Source organism: Marmota flaviventris, chromosome 14 (assembly GCF_047511675.1).
Source record: "Marmota flaviventris isolate mMarFla1 chromosome 14, mMarFla1.hap1, whole genome shotgun sequence".
Taxonomy (NCBI): Eukaryota; Metazoa; Chordata; class Mammalia; order Rodentia; family Sciuridae; genus Marmota; species Marmota flaviventris.
In genome coordinates this window covers 203,329-229,331 of record NC_092511.1, presented here as the reverse complement: position 1 = coordinate 229,331, position 26,003 = coordinate 203,329, and the positions used below count along the sequence as shown (strand labels likewise).

The window sequence follows — 26,003 nt, the reverse complement described above, 5'->3', positions numbered from 1 at the left end:
TCATTGGTAAATAAAAAGCAGGCGAGACATCAGATTTATCTGTTGCATTTTTATAACTCCCAAGTTTATTTTGATATCCATGTGAATTTGAGATTATAGTGAAATTACCTGTATTTGCCTATAGCTTTTAAATACTCATGAAACATTTATTAACATATCAATACTTAAGGACACCAACATAATTGACTGCTTAAATTATTTTTTCATACCTAAGCCAATTTACATTTGAGTTACCTGTGCATATAAAACAAACATACCCCTCAACCAACCATAGGATACATAGCATACAAGTGTCCTTTCCAGATATAATTACATTTTTGGATACAAAGTGGCTCAAATGAGAGCAAATAAGCTGACTTGGTGAAATAAATCAGACAAAAACCAACAAATACTAAAGGTGCTAAAGATCAATCTCATCGGTCTGTCTCCTATCATGTGCACTGTGTGTGTGTGAGCTAAAACACTTGCTGAAGCCATGGAGAGCCGCTATGGACAGGGTCACTGTGACTCTGGATGCACAGATGAGCACAGGTGCCCTGTAGGCACTGGCCAGCCACACACAATCACTGCAGGGAGACCAGGCCATCCAACCTTACTGGGCACAGAGACTAACCTGGGCCTTTGGGTGTGTGTACTTAGTGGTTGGGGCTGTTTTTCTCTCTGCTCACTCCACTAGCATAATCAGGGCAAAGTGAAGGCTCCACTAGTCTAAGAACTCTCACTGCACCCTACAAACTGTCTTTGAGTCCAACATTTTTATTGATTCTTCTGTAGACACAGCTGGTTTCCACCTACAATGATCTGTCAGGTCAGGTCAGAGACAACAGTCAGCTGAAGGGGCAGGCGGGGCCTGGGGCAAAGGAGTGGCAGTACACCGGAGCACAGGATGAGGACGCAGAACGTGGATAGGGAGCGTCCCCAGCTGGTAGCGGGCAGGTGGTCCTAGTGGGCCTTCTCCAGGAAGGCTTTGCAGCACCTGAGACACTGCTGGTACACCACTTCAAAGTCAGCATCGTTCCCCTGGAAGACAGGAAGAAGGACAGCTGGCAATACCAGCACCCAAAGTGTCCTTGAGGGACCTCAGCCTGTCACTTAACACCACAGGCCTGGACTTGCAGATCTTTACATTGGCCCTACCATGTGCACTGTACTTACGTAATAGGGATCTTCAATAATGAGTTGTTTCTGTGGATCATAGCTTCCAAGCAGTTCAATTTTAGCTTTGCAGTTTTTAACTTGATTACTTTTTCTATTCAAATCTCTGCAAAATCGAAACATGAACTTAGTTTTCTGATCTATGGTTTCAAGTTAAACAGGGACATCTGCTAGGGGTTTATGAAATACCCATATCAAAATCCAGCAAAAGTGACCTGATTTTCAGTGAAACCAAATCCTGCACTGAGGCACAGGCCCTTTGTGCAGCTGTGTGCCACAGCTCTGTCTCCTGGGCAGGGAGCGAGCAGCAACAGCACGTCCCGCTACTTCCTGCACACAGGAAGTACACCTCACCGTCAGACAGCAGCTCCGTGTTCTCTTGTGAAATACACTGAAACCATCAAGTCAGAAAGATATTTCAGAGAGAAACAAGGTGACATGAGGGAACTCCAAGAGCCACAGTTTCTTCCCGTGGTGGCCAAACATGCATGTTCATGGCTCTTGCCTCACTACTTATGCCCACACCACTCTCCTGGTGTCTTCACTTCTAACTTTCACACTGCTACATTTTTATCATTCTTCCACATAGCTGACAAATTCCAACTGAGCCCCTATGATGAGTCTAGGAGCAGGACAGACAAGAACATCCCTGTCCAAAGTCTCAGAGCTGAATCAGGCACAGTCCCTGGACCTGCAGGGCCTCACAGTCAGTGGACAATCTGGTCCAGGCTGCAGGGCAACAGAAGATCCAAGAAGAAGTGAAATTAGGCTGGGACACAAAGGCCAGAGCACCAGGGGAGCTTCACCCAGAACTGACCCGACTGACATCCCACAGGGAACACTGTACACTCAGCAACAATCAAGAGTATCTAGTCTCCTGATAGGATACCTTCTATAATACCTATAAGCTGTGGTATTTTTTTAGAAAAGTAAGGACAAAACAAATTAACAACTGAACAATAAAAATGAAAAAAAAATCTGAATTTTAATGAAGGGCCTAATTAATACAAAAACATAAGCAAAATTGTTATGATGGTTACTGGTTCATTCCTATAAGTAATTAAAAGCACAGATAATATCGCTTCATCAAAAACATGGAATATTTTTAAATAAGTAGTGATGCAAGTCAATAAATGCTTATGGTTACACTGACAGCAGCAATAATAAACACCAGGGGGCTGGGGGTGGACAAGATGAGGGCATGATGATGTGCGAGGAAGCTGTGGCGGTGGAGGCTACAGCCTAGGCCTCCCACATCCACCACCTTTGCTGTGCACCTGAAGTAGTAACTAAAGCTTGCCATTCCTCAGTTTCCTCTCTGACAATAACAGAAACTTCCTGCAGAAGTGCTGGGGCCTGCAGGCATGTAAGCTTGAGGTTTTATAGTCACTGCTCTATAATACCTCAGCCCATTAGTTTTAGCTCAATCTTAAATCCAGTAAAAGGTCTTCTGCCTTTCCAGTCTCACTTTGAGTGGGGGCAGTGTTAATGGAGGAACAAACACTCCTAGCTCGTGAATTGCTGCAGTAAGGAAATCAATCATAGGAATCAACACATCTCCTACAACCACAGACCCCAGCCCTATTGTCCAGCTCTATCATGCCAAACGGATTTTCCTGTCTATGTTTCTCTTTGTAAAGAGACCCAGGAGAAATACCAGATTATTCTCTGAATTTCCATTTATGTTATTTAAATAAATAATTATGCACATTGTAACAGCACTGTGTATGAGAAACTGTAACATAATGAAAGTCACTTTGGATAGCAAACTACTTGGCCTATTACCACACTGAGAATGGGATAAGATTACGCTTTGAAAATAGATTCAATCCCTGGTATCTCCCCTCAAAAAAAAAAAAAAAAAAAAGATAAAAGATTACCTCAGGTTGCTTTCATCCATACACAATATATAGTCGAATGTGGCCAAATCTTCTTTGGTCACCTAAAATTGAGCAAGAAGTCAAAATACAGTTATTTATATTTATACCTCTCAAAAATAGAGAAGAAGAAAAAATAAAACAGAACCAAACACTATGTTTCTTAAACTTGCTAATTAACAATGTAATTAAACAATTCAGGACACTTTTAAGTTAAAATACAGTTAATCTACTTCCCAAGTTGTACTAGGGCTTACAAGAAAATTTTATCTCCTAAGACTCCTTGTGGTGATCACTAAATAGTCAGCTTCATCCCCTAGAAACCAGATGCAGTCTGTGGGCACACAACCCTCCATCACTGTTTCTCATTCATGGGCACTGAGTGTCCCAGGCCCTGTTACAGACCCCAGCTGAAGCCACAGGCCTTGTCCTCGTGAAACCACCCAATCAGGCAGGAGGCACAGAAACCTCAGAAAACACCAAGGACGGGGTTCTGGGAGAGGGAGGAGGCTAAATTTCCAGCAGGGAGGTCAGAAGAGGTTCATCAGAAGCAACTGAATTGTGGACTTTACCCTGACCAAACACCCACAACTTAAATATGACACAAGGAGACTACCACTCAGGATCTCCTGAGTCTAACCCAACATCATCAATTACAAATGTAAACCACTTACGATGCAAGTGAAAACTTATTTTATAAACTGTGATTATTAAGAAAATAAAACAACAAAAGATCAACATGCTGCAGAATAAAAGTGAAAATAAATCCTAGAATATAACTTCAATAATAATCTTCCTTGTTGAAAAAAAATCCTCTAAAATGTCATTTAACATAGGAGACAATGAAAACCTGGTTGAAGGAACAGTAATAATCTAATAGATAATGAATACAGCAAAAGAACAATAAATATGCTTATTCTTCATTATTCTGTTAAAAATGACTTCATATGCACTTCCATCAATTTTTAGTGTAGCAGATCAATAATTACAAAGGACTGGATTGTATTAATACTCCCAAGACACTAATTAACCTATTAAAAAATAATTTATCTACTTTAAGATATTAGAACAAAAATTATACTAAGCACACTACATTATTTTTTCAAATCACATGTGAGAAATGTCCAAAGATTTACTGTTTAAAAATTGTTAATTTTGGATGAACAATTTGGATTGTAATTAATTTGCCCTAAAAAAAGAAATGCTTAGCAACTTGCTAAGTGAAGTCACACATGATTTTTAGATGTTAAAATAACTGAGAAAGAACAGCAACAGCTATAACTTAATGCTTCACAGGAAATGTCTAGAAGAGGATTTCTGTTTGCAGACAGACATGTATGGCTTGGGTCAAATTAACTCTACTACCAAAAACAACTAGAAGACCCTCACCCACCCATACTGCTCTTGAAGTCATGAGTGCTCCTGCAACCACTTGGTTTTGTGGCCCCAAGAACTCCTGAATGTGCTCAACTCTGCAGCTGTGGCAGCAATGCCACCAGATGGCACTCAACAAGCTGGCTGGTCTCACAGGCTGCTCACACAAGACAGCAGAGTCTCACCTGCTGATGTACCAACACTGATCGTAGCTCATGGTCAGCAGAAGAGCCTAGGAACTCTCAGAAACTATTCAGCCTTGCCTTCAAGCAACTTGTTTACAGGGGTTATATCTACCAATATTTGTCACCATTACTAATAATGTTTAAATAAATTAATTGTTACAATTTAAAACTTTTTTTATTTTTAATGAAAAACAACTATAGTCTCCAAACCAGCTCTTGGTTAGAAGAGTGCCACTCGTTAGGATGGATCTTCCTATGTCTATCTGCATTGCATTCTGTTGCAAAATGCTGCTGGAGTTGCACTACATGAAGTAAATTTAGCCCCACCCAAACATACAGTTTAAAGGAGTGTTTCAGCAACCCTGCAGATCACTACACAAAACTGAAATGTGATAGACAGCTTCTCAGTGGTCAGCTACAATGCAGAATTGGAGGTCCAGTCAACAATCATTTCACACCTGTCTATTCAGGCCCACTGCTCAGTATGAACCTTTTAATACATCTTCAAAGGAGACTGATGGCCACTGGGCCACACTTAAAAAGCTGTATTTTAGCCAGGGGACTGGGGTTCTCATAAGAGGGGACAGTGAGCAATGCCAGATGTTCTCATTATCATGACATGGGGCGCTGATGCCAGGCAGGGTGCTGCCAGATGTTCTTCAAGGCACATGACAGCTCTCTATTAAGAACTGGGTTGCAAGAGTCTGCTTAAGAGGTAAGAGACCAAGGAAAGCAGGGCACCGCTGAGCTGTCAGAAGTTCAGAGGCTGAGAAGAAAACTGAAATTAGGGGTGGTGGGACAGCCATCCCTGGAGGAACACAGGTCCTGGAAGACGGGGGCCTGGCACATGCTTTTTTTCTAAGAATTTGCCAAGTCTTCCACCAACCCAGGGCAAGAAGCTCCAGAGGGCACCTGGAGGCTGCACAGACTCAGTAAGAGATGAGCACTCTACTGTAGAAGCTGCCACGTTGGAGGCATTCTGCCAACTCTGTGCCTGATGCTCCCAAAGGAAAGACTGGGAAGCTCAAAGGTGGATTAAGCCTCCTGAATGAAGGCTGTTGCCAGCCTCAAGTAGCTCCACCCGATCATACTGAGGTGACCACCTACCTTCTTCCCTGCAACAGCCAACCATATGGGGCAAAACACAATTACCCACAGGTTCCACCATGCCCCACATACCACATTCAGAATTTAATGGGAAGTTAGCAAGCATACAAACAGAAGAAACAAAGACAGCAGGGTCACAAATGATCTAGGCTTGAATTCAAACTGTTTGAAGTAACTCAGATGGGCTGGGAGATGTAGCTCAGTGGCAGAACATTTACCTCACATGTACAAAGACCCAGGTTCAAGCCCCAATACCTCACAACAAGAAACAAACAAAATAAACAAATGTGCATTTGGAAAAGGATTTCAGAGAATTAATCTATTAAAAAAAAACAAACAAGTAAACGCAGTCCGTCAATAAAACAAAAGTCACTAAGAACTCAGAATGAACAATTCCACAGACTTTAAATACTGAAGCGTTAGTATATCAGAAAACAGGTCAGTAGGAAATCTCAGAATGAAGAAAAGTAAAAAGGATGGAAAATGGAGAAAAGATCATAAGAAATTTATGTTCAATATAAACTGACTCTCAGAAGAAAAGAGAAACAGGAGAAGTAAAATATAAAACGATAACATCCCGGAATTTCCCACAGGTAAGTAAGAACACTTTGGCCTCCCACAACAAAACTGCTGAAACTAAATACCAAAGGAAAACTTAGCCAGAGAAAAATCAAAATCTCCTTCAAACTGTTTCAAAGAACAGAAGTGGGAACATCTCAGTGTGCTCTGAGTCTGGATTCCCTGACATGTGGCATACCAGGCTGGGCTCAGCTGTGTGCTCACCACCCTCCACCACCTGTGCAGCCCAAATTAGCAATAGCCCACACCCAGCAGGGCACAGGGGCAAACAAGCTGTGGAACACACAGCATCCAGCAAGGACAAGGAAGAGCCTTTGGGACCAGCAGCAGCACAACAGAAACAGCTGGCACAAGAATGCAGAGGCCCAAGACCCTACTTCTACAAGGCTGAAAGGCAGGCAATATTTTGGGAGTGACCTTTGCAGGGATGGGCACTGGTTTCCAAAGGGCTTTAAGGCTACACTCACTCTGTGCATTTGTCAATGACAAGTTTACTGAAAAGAGGAAAGCTTGTATAACAAAGAGAAATCTCCATGCAACCAATGGACTGAGAGCATACTTCTCCAGAGACTGATTGAGTTGAAAAGAAGTGAGAACTGTAAAAATGTGTCATCTATTACACCTAGGTTGAAAGTACAAGGGAAATAAGAAGCGTACTGGAACAGTCACTACACAAACTGTGACAACTGGTAAGGAACATGTGAACATAAAAGACCTGATGTGACACTGCTTACAGGCATGCATCACCACAGCCAGCCACAAAACATCCCTGAGAGTAACAGGAAGAAAAGCAGAATTAGACTCCAGAAATGCTAGTTCCAAAGCTGGTAATCAAAACTGCTCCTAAAGTTTTCAGCTTTGCTTTTTAGGGCATGTGTATTTGAAATAACCCATCCACATCCACTTTTGTTATATACCTAGTGCATGAAAAGACATCTGACCTGAAAACAGACTGCTCATAATGCTGAAGGACTATTAAAATAAATATATAACCTTAAAAATACAAGTAGAACCTGGCAAGGTATGCAAAAGTCTGGAACGATCACAATGAACACTTGATATAAAATGTTTCATCTTCTGCCGAGTGAAAATAACAAGCTTAAATAAAGAACTCTCAGAAACACAACTGTATTTTCTGATTTATAATATAAATACAAAGCTACCTTCATTTGAAGTTTGTTAAACCTCAGTGGACTTCAAACTTAGGTCCGGCATGACATCCTTAATTAGGGACCCATAATAATATCAGTATTACCTTTTATTTGTTTAAGGTACTTATAGTTAAAATATGCTTTTGTATATACTACGTGACTGTGTTCTAGCAACAAACTTGGTAATGTAAGCAAACAGTCACAAAGGCCTTAAATGTCTAACTAAAACTCACGAGGTGGTAAGAGAACGGAGACCACAGCTCTAGCTGGCAGCCATCTAGCAGCCACTGCTCTCAGTGACTGACGTAATTTTATGTGCATTTTAGTAAGCAATCCCAAGGTCATGCAAGTCTTTCAGAACTCCACACGTAGCAGGTTGGTTCACCCCAAATACACACAGCTGTGAACACACAGGCCTCTCCATCTCTGTGCAGAAATTAAACAAGATCTCTTCTACCTGTCTTGCCTTATGGGCTGTGCTAATGCCATGATTTCTTAGGCAGTTCACGGCTCTCGGGTCCGGGGCCCGGCCCACGTTCCAGTCGGAAACAGCACCGCTGTCAATGGTCCACTGTAACACAGAACACAATCAGTTCTAGTACGGTACCTGCCGGGCAACGTGGTTCATGGGGATGCCATGCTTCCTCATGCAACTCTGCCCACGGTAGTCAGGGGGGTTCCCCACTTCATAGGTAGATGTGGCTGCACTGTCTATCCTCCACTGCATGAGAAGAAAGAGAATGTTTTCGGCACTTTCTTGCCCAGAGGTGTTCAGGTTGGCCTCTTTAATGTACTGAACAGTACTTACGTTGTCTAAATCGTTTTGATCAGTTACAAGTTTTCTGAAAACTGCTTCTGCGATGGGTGACCGGCAAATGTTACCTTAAAAAGAAGGGAGAGGACATAAAGAGTGTGTTAGTTGCGATGCAAAGACTCATATGCCAGGTGGGAGGTATCTGCATCTTCTCTACAGAAGAACAAAAAACAAAACTGCAGGGCAGAGGAACCCTGGCAGAGAATGCTGATCACCAGGTTCAGTGATCTGACACTAACTGCCCAGATACAAAAACAGAAAGCAATTTTAACCAATATTAGTTTTACAGGTTGCAACTAATGACCCGAAATAGGTTAAGAAATCAATGAAGTAGGTTGTCATCAGCTTAATTTAAAACAAAATTGAAAGAACGTATTTTCAAATATAGACAACAAAAATGTTTCATAAAATATGCAAATAAACAACTGTATTAAGACATAAACAGTGAGTGAACACAAACTTTTACTCAGCGATTGCTGCAAAGCCCTGTGCCAAAAGGACTGTGCCATCAGAAGTTAGCTAGCTTGAGGTTTAGGGTGCAACACTCCCAGCCACTCAACTGACATCAGCAGCCAGGTTAGGGACTCCTGGGTCATCCTCACTCCAGGCTAGCTGGCTACAAAGTCTGGGGCCACCTTAGGTGTAATGATTCTCTAGGAAGATCATGAAACTCAGGAAGTGCTACAATGATGACAGCTTCATTATAAGAGAATACAGATTAGAACCAGCCAGAGGAAGAAATACTAGGGCTATTCTAGAATGGTTCTAAACAGGAAGCTTCCATCTCTTCAGAAACCCTTACCCGCCTGCCCATGATCAGTGCCAGTACTTTAAATAAAGGGTACTAGTACGGCCAACCTAGGAAGCTTGCCTGAGCACGGTGCTCAGAATTGTTTTTGGGGTTCAATCATGTAGGGATGACAGACTGAACCTCCAGGCCCACCTCCGACACATGTGGTTCACAGAGCACATGACTCTGAGTTCAGCATAAAATGTGGGGCCACTATGAGTAGTAACAGACACTACCACTCACAGAAAATCCCAAGGTGATTACAGGTTACCACCCAGGAGCCAGGACAAGCAATAAATTCCTTAACTGCACGGGGAAAAAGACAAAAGGCAGCAGCTCTCATCTCCAAACAGATCATGTACAAAGTCACAACTTAGAGGAGACATAGTATAACAAAAATATGAAAGATATGCTAATAAACAAGCATTATACTACCAAAGCACAGAAAATAAAAATGCTACAAAGCACAGAAGAGACATAAGAAAACCAGACAGCTGATGTTTATGGGAAGAGAGTCCAATAAGTAGGGCAGGAGAGACATTTAAGTCAGGGCTGCAGGATTAAAAGACGTGACTATGGTACTTTAGGTACAGGAAGCAGTGGCTGCCAGCCAAGCACTGAGACAGGGACTGCACACAGAGATATTTAAGACAACAGACTATTCCTACAAGTTAGAAAAGCAGCTGGCAGGGTTAAGAAAATGCTGGACAACCACAGGACTGAAGGCAAAAAGACCATCTATGAGGTGAATATGAGAAAGCACAGGAAAGACAGTGAGGCAGGAAGGTGTGACTCCTTTCCTCACTTATCCTAAAGACTGCAGCCTGCACTTCTATAACATAGGTCAAAAAAGAGAAAAGCATAACAGATCGATTTAAAGTTTTATGTGACAATGGAGCCTTTAAAAGGAAGACCCAAAGGGGAAACTGTCTAGTTTTATGCTTAGGTTAGATGAAGAGTGACAGCTGTACAGAAGAATGACTGAACAAAGGGCTACTAACTAATGGTGAGAGACAGGGAACTCAGTCATGCCATCTGTTCAGGCCCTTCCTGGTCTCTGATGCAGCACTCTTTCCTCCCAGGTCTGGGACAGGACTCACTGGAAGGAATGTCCTCAAGTGAGAAGGGAGAGAGACTCTAGGTCTGAAGGCTTCTTTGGAGAAAAGAATTCTCTTTTCAATAACCTGTCTTACAGAAATTCTGGTTTCCATGACTTGCTTCACTTCAGGAAGCAAGACACAGGAAGGCAAGAGATGATCAGAGAGACTTTTTTCAAAACTACTCATCAAGACAAAGTACCATATTGTGGGGTATTGTGTGAGCCCTGACATTAGTAACTGATTTAAGGAGGTGTAATAGAAAATGAAGGGAGGAAACAGAAATCTCAGAAGAGACGAAGCTAGAGGACATACTTCACTCTGGCTTCTATTAAACATGTTGAATTGGAATCTTCCAAAGTGTAGTGAAACACACAGATGCCCCCTGGTCCTTGGGCCGGCTCACCACCCTGAGCACCAAACCGTCAGCCTCTCTTTTATAAGACTTGCGCTCTTCCACACACGTGGTTGTGCATAGTAGTTAAAAAGCTTTTCTGTAAGGCAAGGAAGGAAAGAAGACAGGAGTTCACCATGGATAGCCTCCATGTGCTAGTCTATGCTGTGAAGCTCTTCCCTTCCACACTCCAAATTTTGGTTTGATTTTTAAGACAAGTATTGCCATCAGCATTATTTAATTTCTGAAAAGCTTCCTCAGGGTGTGTTAACATGTCCCTTGTTACCACCGACCTGGCAATACTTTAATAGCAAACTCTCTCACCAAACTAGGACAACTGTTGTTATTTTCAAACTCTACAAATGATAACAGATGCCCAGTATCTCAGCATCTAAAGACACAATAAAAAGACTGGGACCACCCCTTTACTCATAATTTTCATTAACTGTAAAATAACAGATTAATTTTCCCACAATACAAAAACTTAAGACTATTTAATGACTTAAAACACACCCATCCACACTTATGTTTTCCCCTGATAGCTCTATTTAAAGGAGACATGTAAAGACTATAATTAATAAAAACTAAGAGACTAGAAGTGAAGTCATACTGTCTACAATATCAACAGAAAAGAAATCGAAATGCTAGTAACTTGCCCTCTAGATTTCAAAAGTTGACATCACATATCACTGTGCTAATGTTATTAAAAAATGTACGGGCTGGAGGTATTGCTCAGTGGTAGAGCACTTGCCTAACATTGTGAGGCTTTGGGTTACCCCATCAACAGCAAAATATAAATAAATAAAAATAAACCAGAAAATGCAGCACAGAAAAGTTATCACTAAAGCACAGAATCCCAGGTGCTGCCTCTAGGACAAGTTCTGGAAACTCTAATGCCAGCACAGTCTCTGGCCACCCACAGGGGTGTCCTCCTCCCAGTTCAGCTCCTCCTCCAGGCTATCTCAGCACTACAGCTGGAACTAGTCTTGTCCCTCCCACATCTGCTAGAAAGTTCTCAACGCTTGTCTCATTCACAGAGACCATCTCCTCACAGAGCCGCCCTTGATCTCCCCCTCAACACAGGGACTAAGGATGAGGGCTCATAGGCTAAGAATGATTTTTACAAACTTGAACAGATGAAAAAAAATGCAAAACCAGAAAATTTTGTGATATGTGAAAATTTACATGTAGGGTTCCAACACTGACTGGTATCTATGAACAGTTCTACTACACAGCCAAGCTTCATCTATGTGCTATCTGGGGCTACAACACTGGCAGGGCCCATGAAGCTGAAGTATTCACCGTGGCACTTTACAGAGTTTACAGAGCCTGCTCTAAAGCATCTGATACATGTAAGGAATAAACTTCCCATGCATCTAGAATGGCACTACTTAGGTATCCATGGAGCCAAGTAAACAGTCACTCAAGTGATGTACTGTGTCTCACACACAAGAGGACTCCTGGCTGAGAAGAACACCAGGTCTCCAAGCCCAGCCACTGTGGCTTCCCTGTTCTGGAATCTGGCTAGCACTCTCACCTAGAAACCACACCAGGTGTCCTGTGGGCCCAAGATGGGCATGTCTCCTGACTCCTTCAAGTCTCTGCTCAGAGCTCACCTTCAGGTGAAGGCTTTCTGACCACACACCTGAATGTTCCTGTTTTATTTTTCTTACCATCTCATACCAAAGAACGAGCCCATTCACGATGCCTGACTGATGATGAGATAGCGTGAGCTCCAAAAAGCATGGGGCCTGTCTGTGGGTCACTATTCTATGCATCCCCAGTGCCTAGCACACAGGAAGCACTAAAAAAATTGCTGAGCTATATCGAAGACAAATGCATGTGAACATATACCTCCCCTTTTTCAGTTACCGTTGTGCGTCACGCCCACATAAGCAATAATATTAAGCAAAGATTAGCCTGGCAAGGGGACACCATAGGTACCCAACTTGAAATAAACTACTGTTTAATTTGTTGATTTCCTTAAAAATCAAATGGTGTCCACTATCAATGTGTAATGGAGCTTTTTACCTCCCCCCCATAGAAAATGTTATACTGTATTGTCCTGAAACTGGGGGGGAAAAAAGAAAAAAAGCCACAGTTATTGCCCACAAGAATGTTGGCTCTGGCTGGGATCTCAAAAGGCTGTCAAATAATTATTTGTGGAATACAATATCTCCATAAGGAATCAAAGGAAGCAACTAACAGTCTGAGAAACCAAAGAAGGTAGAATTTAGGTTTGACTTTACAAAAATATAAGGGGTTCCATACAAAATACAACATAGTGTCCAGTAAAAGACTCATCAGTCAAGGCACAGTAGTGTTTCCAGTGTGAGTAGCAATGGTGCTGGAAAGTCAAGCCCTCCCATATTAGGTGGGAAAATGTAAGGGAGGCCAGGGGGATGGACCTGGCAGAAATCTATCCTCAAGAGGAGCAGAAGCAAAGCAAACCAGGTAGAAAGCATAATTTGGGACTATCCCCCTTAGTGTGGAGGCACCAAGGAAGAATACTGCAAACTAATAGGAAAGTGAATTATATTTCAAGTAAGGGAGACTACGTGCTGATACTCTAGGAATGAGAACAATTCTGATCTGGAAGGTACTTGGAGTAATAAATTGTAAAACCTCACTTTCATGTGAAACTGGTACACTGACAGGCTGGAGACCAAAGTTAGAGAGAGACCTGAACCTGAAGAACCCAGAACTTGGAATGATAGGGATGCAACTCTCATTAGTTGAGATCCACTGTGAGTGAAAGCCAAGGGCACCAGCAAGCGAACCAGTGTAGTTACTGGTGCAAAGCCCCACAGAGAACACTTGCAGCTTTGGGTCCATCTGGGCACAATGGAGGACAACCAAAGATTCTAGCAGGTGCAATGAAAAGCATCCGGCTTAGAAAGCCTGCTACAGATGCCAGGACTCGGCTGGGAGGCAGATGGCAGGTGAGAGGACACAGGATCGGGGGATCAGAAGCGAGGGTACCGGGCTCGGCCACCCGCCAGGCCCCTCCGGCCCACTGTTCATGGTTAGCGACGCAGCCCAGAGCCACACGGCACAACCCGCCGCTCCAGGAAGGAAAACCCTTACCCAAACACACGAACAGCACGGACTTCGGGCCATTCTCCGCCATCTTCAAACGCAGACACTCGCGCCCAGCGGCCGCGTCGGCGTACGTCCTGACGCAGCGCATGCGCGTCGCCAGCCCTGGACGGCGAGCCCTGGGCCGCGCGCCTGCGCAGTCCGCCGCCCGGCGCTCCAGCGGGGCCGCAGGTGGGGCGGTCTACATCCTGGGCGGGGGTGGGGCCTAGGGGAAGAGTCCCTTTCTGCCGGGGAAGAGCCGGAAGAAAGGGTTGGGGCTAGGTGGGGTGAGGGCCTCCCCACCTTGGGCAGGGGCCGAGCTGGAGGGGCGGGGGCGTGGTGAGCCGCCTCTCGCAGCACCTCCCGTCGGGGCGGGGACGGGTAGGCGAAGCCTGATTGGACCGGTCTCCTGCCTCCTCCAGGCGGGACGCCTGCGGTGTCTAGCGCCGCTGTGCTGCTCACCTGAGCGCGCCGTCGGGGCGCAGCGATACCAGCTGGCGGGCGGCTGGCGGAGGGGATAAGCAGGGCCCTGCGGAAAGTGAGGCCTCCGGCACCCTCCGGGGCGCCCTCTGGGTCCCGGTGGAGGAGCCTCCTGGGCGTGAGGAACCCTCCGCCCCTGTCCGCCAGGCAGCCATCTGAGCTGTGTCCCGAGAGGCTCAGCCCGCATCGGTTGGGTTTTCCCTCTTTGAAATAATGGAATGTTTTCGAAACTCCATGGAGTGAGGAGGTCGAGCGCAGCTGTATTGTTGTGCCCCGCGAAAATGTTTAGGTACTGGGCAAAGGTGGGGCGGCACACACTTGCTCCTTGCGCGTGCCAGGTGTGCCTCTCACTGGAGCCGTCCCCGCCCTGGGAGGCGGAACCGAGAGGTGGCCGCCCTTCCTCTTCCTGGGCAGGTGTGCGGAGCTCGAGGGGCGCGGAGCGGAGCAGCTCGCCGGCACAAGTGAGTAAGGTGTCTGGGCGCAGACGAGCCGCACCCGGAGTTGGGACGGGACATTTGTTAATGGTGACCACCTTCCACTGTTAAGAAGGCATTGCTGGCCACGGTTATCGTTGGTGACAGAGGACCAGAGAAAGATCAAGTCGCTGTCCACACTGGATCGTTTCGCAGATCGTCCAAGATCGGGATTGATAGTTGCCAGAACTCTTGGCCACAGCGGTTTTCATTCAAATTTAGCTACGTTCACTCCAGTTCGTAGGAAAACTCTTATTATTAATGTTTCGAATTTTGACGACTGAAATGCACTGGGTTATTTAAAAATATCTAATCTGTTACCGATTTTCTCGTTCTAACTTGTTTTTATGAAAGGCTTCCGGTGCGCTTGACACGGGCAGGAGTCAGCTCCTTAGCTGCCAAACCCTGAACGTTCCTGTTGCGGGGTACTGCGGAAAGCAGGGACGAGCGCTAGGCCCCACCTGGCCCTGGGACCAGGAACAGGTGCGCCATCACTAAGGTGGGGAAGTCCCCAGCGCTGAGCCTGGCGCGGCTGGGGCATCTCCCTATGGTGATGGCTTTTCTCTTTTAAAATATGGAACTACTCTGAGTTGGTTGATAACCTTGAGGAAATAGGATTTCACTGTTGACTGGAAATCATTTTCACTCCAGCAAATATTCCATTGTTGCCGCTGCCTTGCTGCAGCCAAACTAAATAATGACACAAAGGCCAGAGGTTTCTGCCCTAGTAGAGAAGGCTTGGCTTGGCTCTTCTTACAGGGTGTGCCCGTCCTGCATTCTTGTTCACCTCAGTGTTTTATTAAGATATGAGGAAGTGTTTGGATTAAACATGAGTTAGTCAGAAAGTTTGCACACACCACTCAGAGAATAGTAGGTCTCTGGTTTAAGGTGCTGTTTAGCCTGCTGTGCTGGCCTATTATTGAAATACCTGAGCAGTCTGATTGCTTCCAAATTGCTATGTTGGAGGTTAAAATAATAAGGGGGATGATCTCCATCCTGTCATCATATTTAAATTAAGAGTTGGTTATAGGTTTATTACTGTTCAGTTTAAGCAAAATTTCTGTAAAACAAGTCAATACTAGTCGTTTTTAAGATTAAAAATAATTTTTAAGTGCTTTGGTACCTTTATTCTGTTTAGGAAAACTTTATTTTCAGGAGATATCTCAATATTCAGAAATAAGCTTTTGGTGTTCAAAAATAAAGTTGATAGGGGTCAAAGGGAACTATTGTGTGATGTGAACACTGAGGGCTAGTCCTGAGTCCCTTGTGCTCATCAGCTTATTTGCAGATGGTATCATGACAAGACATACTTCTCTGCCATTTAAGACCTAAGCATGTTGAATGTTTTTATTTTCTCTGGAAAGAGTCCATTTTTTATACAAGACAGTCAGACCAGAATGACCTGTCTGGTCCTTCAAGGTCTTGCCTAAGCTGAGGAGAAGTGGAGCTGGTGAAAGCCAAGCATTTTCCCACCCGTCATTCCTGGCTCTTGACCTCCATCCACAGCCTTCAGTCAGAGGGATGAGAAAGAGGCACAGGGCACAGGAAGATCTGGTGTTCACATCGTTGGTTGGCTGGAAGTTTGAATTAAAGAGGTTGGTAATCTGACCAGGGACTCAGGTTCTGATTTCTAGAACTGACAAGCTTTGTCTCCTTTAAGACAAAGAAAGTAGTTTAACCAAGGCCCCAGAAAGATAGGCATGCTTCTAAGACACAAAGGCAGTAATTGTCAGGCAGCAGTGTTCAGAGTTGGATTTACTGAGAGAGGCAACATTTTAAAAGCCTCTTGGGAGATTACACAGATAAAGTTTATTTTGGCTAAGATTTAATCAGTTTGTTCTAAATTCTGTATATCCTTAGACACATTCTAGTTTCTTTGATCTTGGTTTTGCAGTTTTATCAGTTTAGCAAGTTAACTCTCAATTCATGTAAATTATAAGATTTAATAATTTGATTAGTATATAATTAATGGAAATTTAGAAAACCATTTATAAGCTCACTTTTCCTATAGGTTTCCCTTCATAATTTAGGGTCTGTTGAAGAAAATCACATAATTGATGCTTACTGATGGAATGAAAGTTTGGGATCCCCGACTCTGGTTGATGGTCGGGGGAGAACCCTTTGGTTGCTGGCTGCTGTTCCTGACCCTGGGAAGAGGTCTAGGTTGGAATTGGTGGCCAGCTTTCTCACCCAGTAGCAGTTTATTACAACTAGGATTCAGATGTTGCTATTGGCCCCCAGGGGCCATAGTCCTGAGTTATTGACCTCTGGTCAACATGTAAAATTATTTATATATCTTAAACTCATTTAGGCTGTTGAGGTTTTCACAGTAAAAATTTCTTCCCAGCACTTCATAAACTCCTATTAAATTTAAAAAAAAGTCTTTGTACAGAAAATTTCAAACATTTCAATTGCTTTTTTATAGAATGCTGCACATCTAAGAGTTTCTTGGCTTGAGGTTTGGTGGCAACCCTTAGGAGAAAACTCAGGCATTAGTAGACAATTTGCTTGGCTTTGGAATTCAAAGCTTCAGACTTCATGACTGTTCAGATGCATCCTGACTCTGGCAGTGTGAGAGAATAATATCAACCTCCTGGTCAGATGTACTCTATTCCTCAGAGCAGAGAAGAAGGGAAAGTAGGTTAAAAACTGAGGACAGAAAGTGAGGTTTTATATCTAAATTTTTCATTTATGTATTTTAGTTATGACAGAAATTCACTGTGCATAACTAGGATCAGGCAAAGTGATTTTATTAGAAGTTTGATAGAACCCATAGTATTTTCTGAAGTTCAGACATGCCAGGAGTCCTCACTGTGGCTGGGCTTGTCAGCAGCCTGTCCATCCATAGCTGTGCGGCCTGTGGGGAAGCACTGCATGGACAGCAGCTCCTGGGCCCATCTGATCACAGAGCTCTCCTGCCAAGGTCACAGCACTGGCCTGACCTTCCCCTCAGCAGGACATTGCACAGCAACCATTGATTGTAAAATTTTCTTGTTTGACTGGTCTAATACAGTTCAGTTGAGAGATTTCAAAGAAAAAAGTCCTTGTGGATACAATTTATGTATAATTTACTGTGCTTTAGTTACACTTATCAGAAAATCTGACTTAAATGGTCCTTAACAGAACAGGATTTTCCTGGTCCATGTGACTTAAAGTCTGGGGATCCTCTGAATTCAACTTGCCTCCACAGTGCCCAGTTTCTCCCTCCACCTCTACCAAATGCTCTTATGCATGGTTATGTTCCCAGATCCCCTATGAAAATATCCCCCTCAAGTTACACCCAAGCGCCATGAAGGGCCAGGCAGAAGAGTAGGATTCCAGAGAGGGAGTGCAGGCTAAAACGTACTGTGTTGAGCTGTTTTAAGGTGTGTATGCTAATAGAAGAACTTGGTAGATCCAAAGTAACATACCATACATTTAGCATTTAATGAAAAGGAAAACCATGGTTATACTTTTTTTTTTTTTCCAGAAGAACTTCCAAAAAATGTATTGTGAGTACTGAGTAATCGGAGATAAAAACATTGACATATAGGTTAATTGTTTATGTATTCTACCCATTTTCCCATTTCCTAAGTGACTAGAATGTAGATAAAGACCAGTCAAATCTAGTCCCATAGTAGAAAATTGAAGTTCAAAGTAATTCTCCAGCAAATACCATGGAGAGATCAGGAATATTCTTCAATGGTATTAGGGTATGGTTAGCTGCATAATAAATAAGCCTCTGGTTCCCACTGCTCAGTGCAGCAGGAATCCCCTCTCCCTCAAGTGGGGTGTTATGGGTGGGCTGGTCTTGCAGTAGTGGTTGAGGTCTCAACCCTTCCTTCCTCATCCAGCAAGTGGTGGACACAGCTTTCTTGACCACCCTGGTGTGGAACGCACACACTACCATCTCTGGGGATGGCCAATCCTATGGCAGGAAACGTGAATGAACACACAGCTGCACTGCCTTCAACCAGCATGGCAAATCCTCTGGTGGAACCCTCATTCTGTGAAAACCAAGGCTGTATGTCCTTGCTTTCCTTATGAGCCAAGTCAGGAAACAGGTGTGTTGCAGACAGGTATGTGTCGCAGCCAGAGCATGCACCTGGTGAACAGATCCGTCAACCTCAGCAGTTTTCTACTCATATGCTTGCTTGTCTTGCTGATTCACCACAGCTTGATACCTTCCCTCCTACAATCAAAATGTCAGGAAGCCAGTATGTACACACCAGAGAGTTCAAAGTCTGTGTGCTGAACAAGTATAGGTGGAAACTTGGAAACTGGAAATGCCCTTTCCTGTATTTTTTTTTCTTAGTCATTTGTGGAATACCAAATAAACAGTTTTCCATCTTTAGTAAGTTACCTCAAATCACGACTGAAATCTGCCTCCATCAGTTGTGCTCTGTAGGCCCAAGTGTTTACCTGGAGTTTTCCTCCTTCTCAGTTTCTTAAGACTTTCTGAATCCAGACTGCATAACAAGAGCATTAATAAGAGGAAAATGTTAGCGGGCACCAGCAAATAGATGTGGGTTTTGAATGGCGTCCTTAAGACTCCTCCTGTGCTGTGTGGATTCTGGGAGAGGGACAGAAAAGCCCTTTCCAGATGGAGGCCCAGGTCCACCAACATGACCAACCAAGCCTGTCTCTTGTTAGATGAGCAAGACCTCTGGGGAGTTCTTGAACCAGATCAACCCTAACAGTCGATTTAAACGTCCTGCATTCAGACTTCAAATGTGACTAAGGCTGGCTTGTGGCTGGACTGCTTAACCAGGGAGAAATTCTGAACCCAGGCGTCAGGTGGTGGTTCTGGGACTTGACTCCCAGAAGCTCCCCTGGGAACCTGCACTTTTCTTCCCAGGATAATCCTGTATGTAGTCAGAGCTCCACTTGGCCCCTCTGTCCTCTCATCTCTGGGAGGTGAGGGCACTGCACCCTATCCTTGAATGTGTACACCTCTGCTGTCCTTGAATATTGGCTTGTGATTGTTTTCATCAGGTCCTGGAATTTTTAGGGGTGTAAATCAGGAACCTACCTGGACTGGGTTGAGGTCATGCTACCGCCTTGGAGGGACCTCCTTGCCCCCTGTCCAATGACACTTGGGTGCTTCTGAGCATCTTCCTGTGTGTGTGTTACCCTCATTTTCACCATTGCAGGTAAAAGCTGTGGCACCAAGCGTTTCAGGCTTTCCCTATCTCAAGGTCACCACCTAAACAGGACCGGTCTTCCAGGACCCACGGAAGGCTGCAGGAAGCATCCTCCTGCTTCCTGCTGCTAGTGACTCCTGGAGCTCCCTGCAGGCAAGCAGCCCTCTCCAGTTCTCTCTGCACCCTCTGTCTCCTGTGATCCCACTCAGGTGATCAAGGTCCATTCTACAAGTAGGTCTCATTTTCAGGTTCCAGGTAGACCTGTATCTGGGACTGCCCTCCCCCATGCAACCCCCCTCAGATGTGCCCTGTTGGAGGCACTGCCTCAGGAGCTCAGGTCTCCTGTCCTGGAGGCTGGCTCTCTCACCATGGCCAACTGCCCCTGCACGCACTTCCTAGCAGACCTGTAGCTTTTCTCTCTGATGGGTGAGAAATGGAGGCTCAGCCACCTCACTTTGCTTTCTCCTGCTTCCTGGTCCATCTGATCAGGTTTCATCCGCTTACTGACCACAGAGTCTTCCTCTCCTGCAAATAAGCTGCCTGGATGCCTTGCCCAGCTTCCATGCTATCTGCCTCTCATTGAGTCCCAGAAGTCTCTCTATGTCCAGATCCTAGATCTGTGTAGCGTGTGTGTGTAAGAGTGTCTTCCAGTTTGTGGCTTATATTTTCATCTTTGAAGTGTCTGTGGGCAAATCTTTTTAGCTTTTTATCTGTAGTTCTCCTTTATTTTTATACCTTGTTTGTGGAGTTCCTTTAAAAAGATACTTTTTTTTTTAATTTTGGCATTTTTTTGTTTGTAAGTCGTGACATTGTGAACTGGTTTTATTTCATCTTAATACAGAGGACTGGTTATCTCAGAATGCCTTGTTGTGTGGTGTGCCTTGATGTTCAGATAATTTTGATAATTTCGAATACAAATGCCTCATCCTATTGCTATCCTCCCAACATGCCTCCTCTAAGCAGAAGACACTTTGATGGCAATGCCCAGCAGCTCTAAACATGGCTAGTATTTTTGGAAAGCATATGGACAACATAAAAACTTTAAGGAATAGGCATGTGGCTCGGTGGTAGAGCACCTTGAGATTGTTGGACATTTTCCTTAGCAGTTCTAACTTAAGAGTGTGTGCCAAGATGATTACTACCCAGCGCAGGTAGGTGTCTGTGACAGCCAAGGCAGTAATGGCCTGCATGTGTAGTGCAGGAACCTTCCAGGTGCACCTGGGAAGGGGACTGAGCATTGGTGAGATTAGCAGCAGGGGCCACTTTCCTCACATTTTTGGACTTTTAGCTTTATAATGCACTTGGACCATAACTTCAGGTTTTTCCCCAAAGACCTTTGTCTCCTGTCACTTTGACATTGACCTGAGGCTCTGTCTTTGTCATACATGTTCTTGCATGTATCTGGGTCACTTCTGGGTTTTCTGCCTGGTGAAGCTGGTTCTGCCTGGGCTTGTGTCCACTGCAGGGCACTGAGATGAGACCTCTTCATATGCTCCAGCTTTGGGTGGAGCTGGCCCTCACTGTTCTCCTTGTACAGTTTTCCCCAGCTCCTCTTGCTTCTTTATCTTTCCATGTGAATCTGAGAATTAGTATGTTTAGTTAAAAGAAACTTGTGGTACTTAAAAGATAGATTTGACTTAATTAAAGAAAAAAAGTGGAGAAGACCATCACAAAAGACAGATGGGAAACAGACTCCAGAGAAAGGTGAGTCCCCTTAGTGTAGGAGTCAGTAAGAAACTGTGTCCACAGGACTGTGTCCCCTGTGGGTGGACATGAAGTATGAAAGCACTCAACAGCAATGGAGAGGTGGCCTTGACTGCTCACTGTGAGGACCCAGGAAGTGCACACTGAGCTCTTGCCAGGACAAAGAAGCTGGAATACACAAAATCCATGATGCAAAGATCTTTTACAACTAAATAAAATAGAAAACAATCCACTTTTTAAAATGAGCAAATTTTTAGCACTTGCTACAAGATACAAAAATAAGCATAAGGAAGTGTTCAACACCATCAATTGTGGGAAATAAAAACAATGCACAATGAAATTCATGGAAATAACTCATTTACAAGACTGGCCATGCCAAGGCTTGGTGAGGATATAGAGTGCTAGAACTCTCCCAAATTTCTAGTAGACATGTGAGAGGATCTCGGATAGCCACCTTGGCAGCTAGCATGTGCTTGCCTTATAAACAGGGATCCTGTGTCTAGGTATTTGTCCAAGAGAAACACAACATCTGTGCACAAACTTTCATGGGAATATCTACCAGTTTCATTTGGAATAGCCCAAAACTGGGGAGGCCCTGGCAAAGGGAGGGCAGGAGGAAAAGTTCCCACAGGTCAGGTGCCCTCTGACCAGGAGGAGGGTGAACTTCTGATCCACATGGTGACATCACAGGTAGCGTCAATCCTGCAGTGAGTGAGATCAGCAGTGGAGAAGGAGACGCGCTCCACTCCATCTGTGTAATGTTCTGCACAGACAAAAGCTGCCATATGTGACAGAGATTGGAGTGGCTCTTACCTGTGGCTGGGAGAGGCTGTCTGACTGCAAAACTCAGGAAGGATGTGGCTGTAGGAGAGAAGTGTGATACACGCTCCTTATGCTGCCCTGAAAACCTAGGTGAATTCCATTCTGGAAGGTGCATCTCAGAGGTAATTGGAAGAGCCTGCAGCAATAGCCAGTGTATCAGCCATTCTGAAGTAAAAGTTGGGAGAAAGTGAAAGGTGCCACGACATACGGGTGGCATGATGCCGAAGGGGGAAAAGGACACATCACACCATATGCATTTTATCCTGCTTGCACAAACTCTGAAAACATTCCTCTAAGCCAGATGCCATGGGGCACACCTGTAATCCTAGCAGCTTGGAAGGCTGAGGCAGGAGGAGCATGAGTTCAAAGCCAGCCTCAGCAAATGTAAGGTGCTAAGCAACTCAGTGAGACCCTGTCTCTAAATAAAATTCAAAGTAGGGCTGGGATGTGACTGAGTGGTTGAGTGCCCCTAAGTTCAATCGCTGGTACCCTCCCCCTCAAAGTAATTCCTCTACCCAAACTAGTCTCACTGATGATTCACAGACTTGACGCTGCACTGTGGAGTCTTGTTGATGCTCCTGTGTTGACCCAGAAAACCAAATTGACTTCTCAACAGAACGAAGCTCCAATATGACCCAACTCAGTTTCCAGTTTTAAAATGTATTGCATACAGTAAGCATGCCAGATGCCCAAATGCATCACATTACTTCAGGAGAAATACGAGTGTTTTGCTGGATCAAAGGACTCTTTCCCTGGGCCATTGGATCGTCCTGTCTGTCTGAGCGTCCTTTGGCATGCAAATGTACCAGAGACAAGATGTGCAGGGGTGCCTTCACCTTGCCAGGTGTGCACCTTGCAGAAAGTTAAGTGAGGGGCCACCTCCCACACTGCAGAACCCCAGGGCCACGAGTGCTGTTAGAGAAGTACACCCAGGGGCACGTGTGTGCCCACAGCCCAGGGAGGCCTTGGTGAGTGCAGTGGAGCCAGTTCCCAGGCCCCCAGGATTCAGCTCTAGGAAAGTCTGCAGACAGCCTGTTCAGTGTTCTGATGAGAATGGCCAAATATGTTAACTTTACACTTTACTAGGACACCACTAGTTGTGAAATGCACCTTTTCCTAATTTTTAAATTCTGAATCTTTTTGATAGTCATAAGGTGCATTGATGATGTGAAGGAGACCCAAAGTGGGACTGTGGACCAGATTCTCTCATCCTTAGAATCCCACAATGTTATGATTTCTGAGATTTTGAGAGCTTAGGGTTTTCTAATCAGTAGATTTGATGTCTTAGGAAAAAGACAAAGTAGTCAATAATTGAAGAACACCAAGCCATTTCCTTGGGGGGATATGATTTATTAAAGCTTAATGTAGATTTCTTTCATTAAAATATGTTTTTAAAAAATTGTTTTCAGTGAATAACCCTATACCTTCCAATCTGAAATCAGAAGCAAAGAAGGCTGCTAAAATCCTAAGAGAATTCACGGAAATAACTTCTAGAAATGGACCTGATAAGATCATTCCTGGTGGGTGAATCTCTGAATGTGTTTTTCTACATTGCCCTTCTGCATTCCTCAGCATTGCTCCAGCATCGCTCTGCTGATCCCACAGAGACTAGTAAACATTTAGGCCACCTTTTTTTCTCAGGGATGATCCCTGCGGTGTCCTGGGTCTCCTGGGCAAGGCAGCAGCGGCCTGAGCCAGGGGCAGGGTCTTCCCCCAGCTACGAAAGAGATGCTGGGCCAGAGCCTTCACGGAGCCTTCTTGGTTCTCCTATACTTGCCCCACTCTAAGTGCTGCATAAGCAAATCCTGCAAACTTACTAGCTAGTAAGAAAGTTAACAACCTCAAAAACAAGTTTTAATTTTGTGCTTTTCTCTTCCATCTGAGATACCAGATTCTATAGTGGTGTACAGAGACATTTATCAATAATTTCCAACACAGCTGTGTATCACTATGCCTTTGTCATTAAAACTCAGGCCCTGAACCCTGTTCTGACCCACTGGACCAGATTCTGAGCAGTGGGGCCAGCAAAATGTGTATTTATAACATATTCATGAGACTGTTGTGTGCTCAGGTGAGTGCTTGGAGCTCCTATCTGTGGGTCATCAGTTACTTCCAAAGTGTTGCATGGAATACTCCTCTCCTATGGAGAAGCTCCACAGGTAGTTGGTTTGGGTATGTGGCAGACTAATTATTAATCCCAGTACATGACTGTGTCATGTGTTGAATAGTTTTTTCTTAGACTTTCTGAAGTCATTTAACAGCTTTCAAGGAGCTTTAAAATGCTTGTTGGTGTAATGACGTTAATAGTAGTATCATTTTTTCTGACTTCAGCCTGGCTGGTTCTCCCGCCCTGAAAAGCTGGAGCGAATGGAGCTCTGCTGCTTGCTAGGTGCAAATGGCTGAGCTGCTGGGCCCCCTCGGCATTCATGAGGGGTCTCCCAGGCCTCAGGGACCTGCGTTTCCCAGAAGGTCCTCAGGGAGCCACACAACAGGCATGTGGGAAAAAACCCCAAGTGGCCCAGCAGTGTGCTGCAGCAGGGGACAGGAAGCCTCTTGGCCCAGGGGTCCACACACGTGAGCTTGGGTGGACAGTGTTTCCCAGCCTAAGATGCCAGTGTGGTTCATGCCCCTGGATGTTGTACAGCACAATTCTGTCTTGCTGTACATCCCAGGCTGTAAATGAAAAGCTAAAAGGCTCATTGTTCAGAGGTTCCCTGTGCTGGCACTTGATGTTCCTGGATTTGGATGGACAATCTGGAAAGACATAGTTGGCATATGAACCCTGTTCATTAAAGAAATACTGTTGTATTTGCTGCTTCTAAGCAGAGGTGATATATAATGACTCCAGGAGCTTTGGAGCTATTTCATGGGTATCTTTGGGCCTCATCATTGGTTTGGAAGCTGTGCCATTGTGTAGATTCTCAGAACACTGAGGTTCTGTGTTCAGTGGATTCCAACATTAGTCACCCTCATTTATACAGAATTCTCTGAAATGTGAATAAACCAGTATGTTAGAAATTGAGTTATAGTTTCAGTGTACTAGTGAAGTAGTAGTACAATTGAATACTATAGCAGATCATTTATAATGCTAAACAACTTCTTAAAGGAGCAAAATCACTTGACTGGTATTCTTGAATCACAGTTTTCACATCAACAAAAGGTGAACTTTTCTACATTGTGTTAGGGTAAGTTCTGCCCCACACTGCTTTTGCTCACGCTTTGGTTTTCTGTTTGCTTTTCTTCTTGTAGCCCATGTGATTGCCAAAGCCAAAGGCCTTGCCATTCTGTCTGTGATCAAAGCTGGGTTCCTGGTGACTGCCAGAGGAGGCAGTGGGATCGTCCTGGCCCGCCTTCCAGACGGAAGTAAGTCAACCTTTGTACAGTACCACAATTCCTTTTTGTCTTCTTTCCATAAGGATGCTTCCATGGAGGGCATGGCAGGAGCTGGACATGACATCCTGCCTGTTGGGAAGGAAGCCTGGGAGATGATGGGTAGGACTCAAGGGCAGGCCTGCTTCATACTCGTTCTGCAGGTCTTCCACACAGCCCGTAACGGGGCAGTGTCTGCTGTCTGTCACTGACTGTGAATGCTCTTCCCCATCTTTATTGGTATTGTTCTCTCATTTTTTCTGAAGTTGCTGTGGAAGAAAGGACCATCTGCAAGCACCTGTGGTTCTGTGGGACCCGGTAATATCTGCAGTGTTTGAAGAACCACCAAGGGAGAACCTACCCAGGCAGTCTAACTGGCTGTTACTTTCTGGGGTGAAATCTACTTTACCTCTCAGAGATGAAGTCAAAGT

At 44.5% G+C, this 26,003-nt stretch overlaps 2 protein-coding genes across 7 annotated transcripts in view; one reads left to right on the top strand and one right to left on the bottom strand.

The window, feature by feature from the left end:
• Positions 1 to 34: 34 nt before the first annotated feature.
• Positions 35 to 13,697, bottom strand: Acp1 (acid phosphatase 1). 2 transcript variants are annotated; one of them, XM_027937870.2, is made up of 6 exons: positions 13,611 to 13,697; positions 8,237 to 8,310; positions 8,036 to 8,149; positions 3,036 to 3,097; positions 1,156 to 1,261; positions 35 to 1,020 (listed from the first exon to the last, which is right to left on the bottom strand). In XM_027937870.2, the coding sequence occupies exons 1-6, from the start codon at positions 13,651 to 13,653 to the stop codon at positions 943 to 945; spliced, it is 477 nt and encodes a 158-aa protein (XP_027793671.1). In that variant the 5' UTR covers positions 13,654 to 13,697; the 3' UTR covers positions 35 to 942. The 2 variants fall into 2 exon arrangements, with proteins under 2 accessions (XP_027793671.1, XP_027793672.1); XM_027937871.2 differs by lacking the exon at positions 8,036 to 8,149 and adding an exon at positions 7,886 to 7,999.
• Positions 13,698 to 13,773: 76 nt separating this feature from the next.
• Sh3yl1 (SH3 and SYLF domain containing 1) overlaps positions 13,774 to 26,003 on the top strand; it is a 30,537-nt gene continuing 18,307 nt past the window's right edge. Inside the window, exons 1-4 of one of the 5 annotated variants that reach the window (XM_027937859.2) lie at positions 13,774 to 13,793; positions 14,371 to 14,542; positions 23,613 to 23,723; positions 25,453 to 25,566. In XM_027937859.2, the coding sequence (XP_027793660.1) occupies position 14,542; positions 23,613 to 23,723; positions 25,453 to 25,566 (226 nt within the window). In that variant the 5' untranslated portion in view covers positions 13,774 to 13,793; positions 14,371 to 14,541. Of the gene's footprint in view, positions 13,794 to 14,370; positions 14,543 to 18,409; positions 18,613 to 19,889; positions 19,909 to 21,124; positions 23,048 to 23,612; positions 23,724 to 25,452; positions 25,567 to 26,003 lie in introns of those variants that run through there. The other 4 variants (XM_071601303.1, XM_027937857.2, XM_027937858.3 and 1 more) reach the window with 4 other exon arrangements.

Bases quoted from the DNA above. Each gene is read 5' to 3' on its own strand.
- Acp1 (XM_027937870.2), bottom strand. From the start codon at position 13,653: ATGGCGGAGAATGGCCCGAAGTCCGTGCTGTTCGTGTGTTTGG. The intron at 8,150-8,236 runs GTAAGTACTGTT...CTTCTCATGCAG, and splicing joins ATCAAAACGATTTAGACAAC to TGGAGGATAGACAGTGCAGC. The intron at 1,262-3,035 runs GTAATCTTTTAT...TCGATTTTGCAG, and splicing joins ATGGATGAAAGCAACCTGAG to AGATTTGAATAGAAAAAGTA.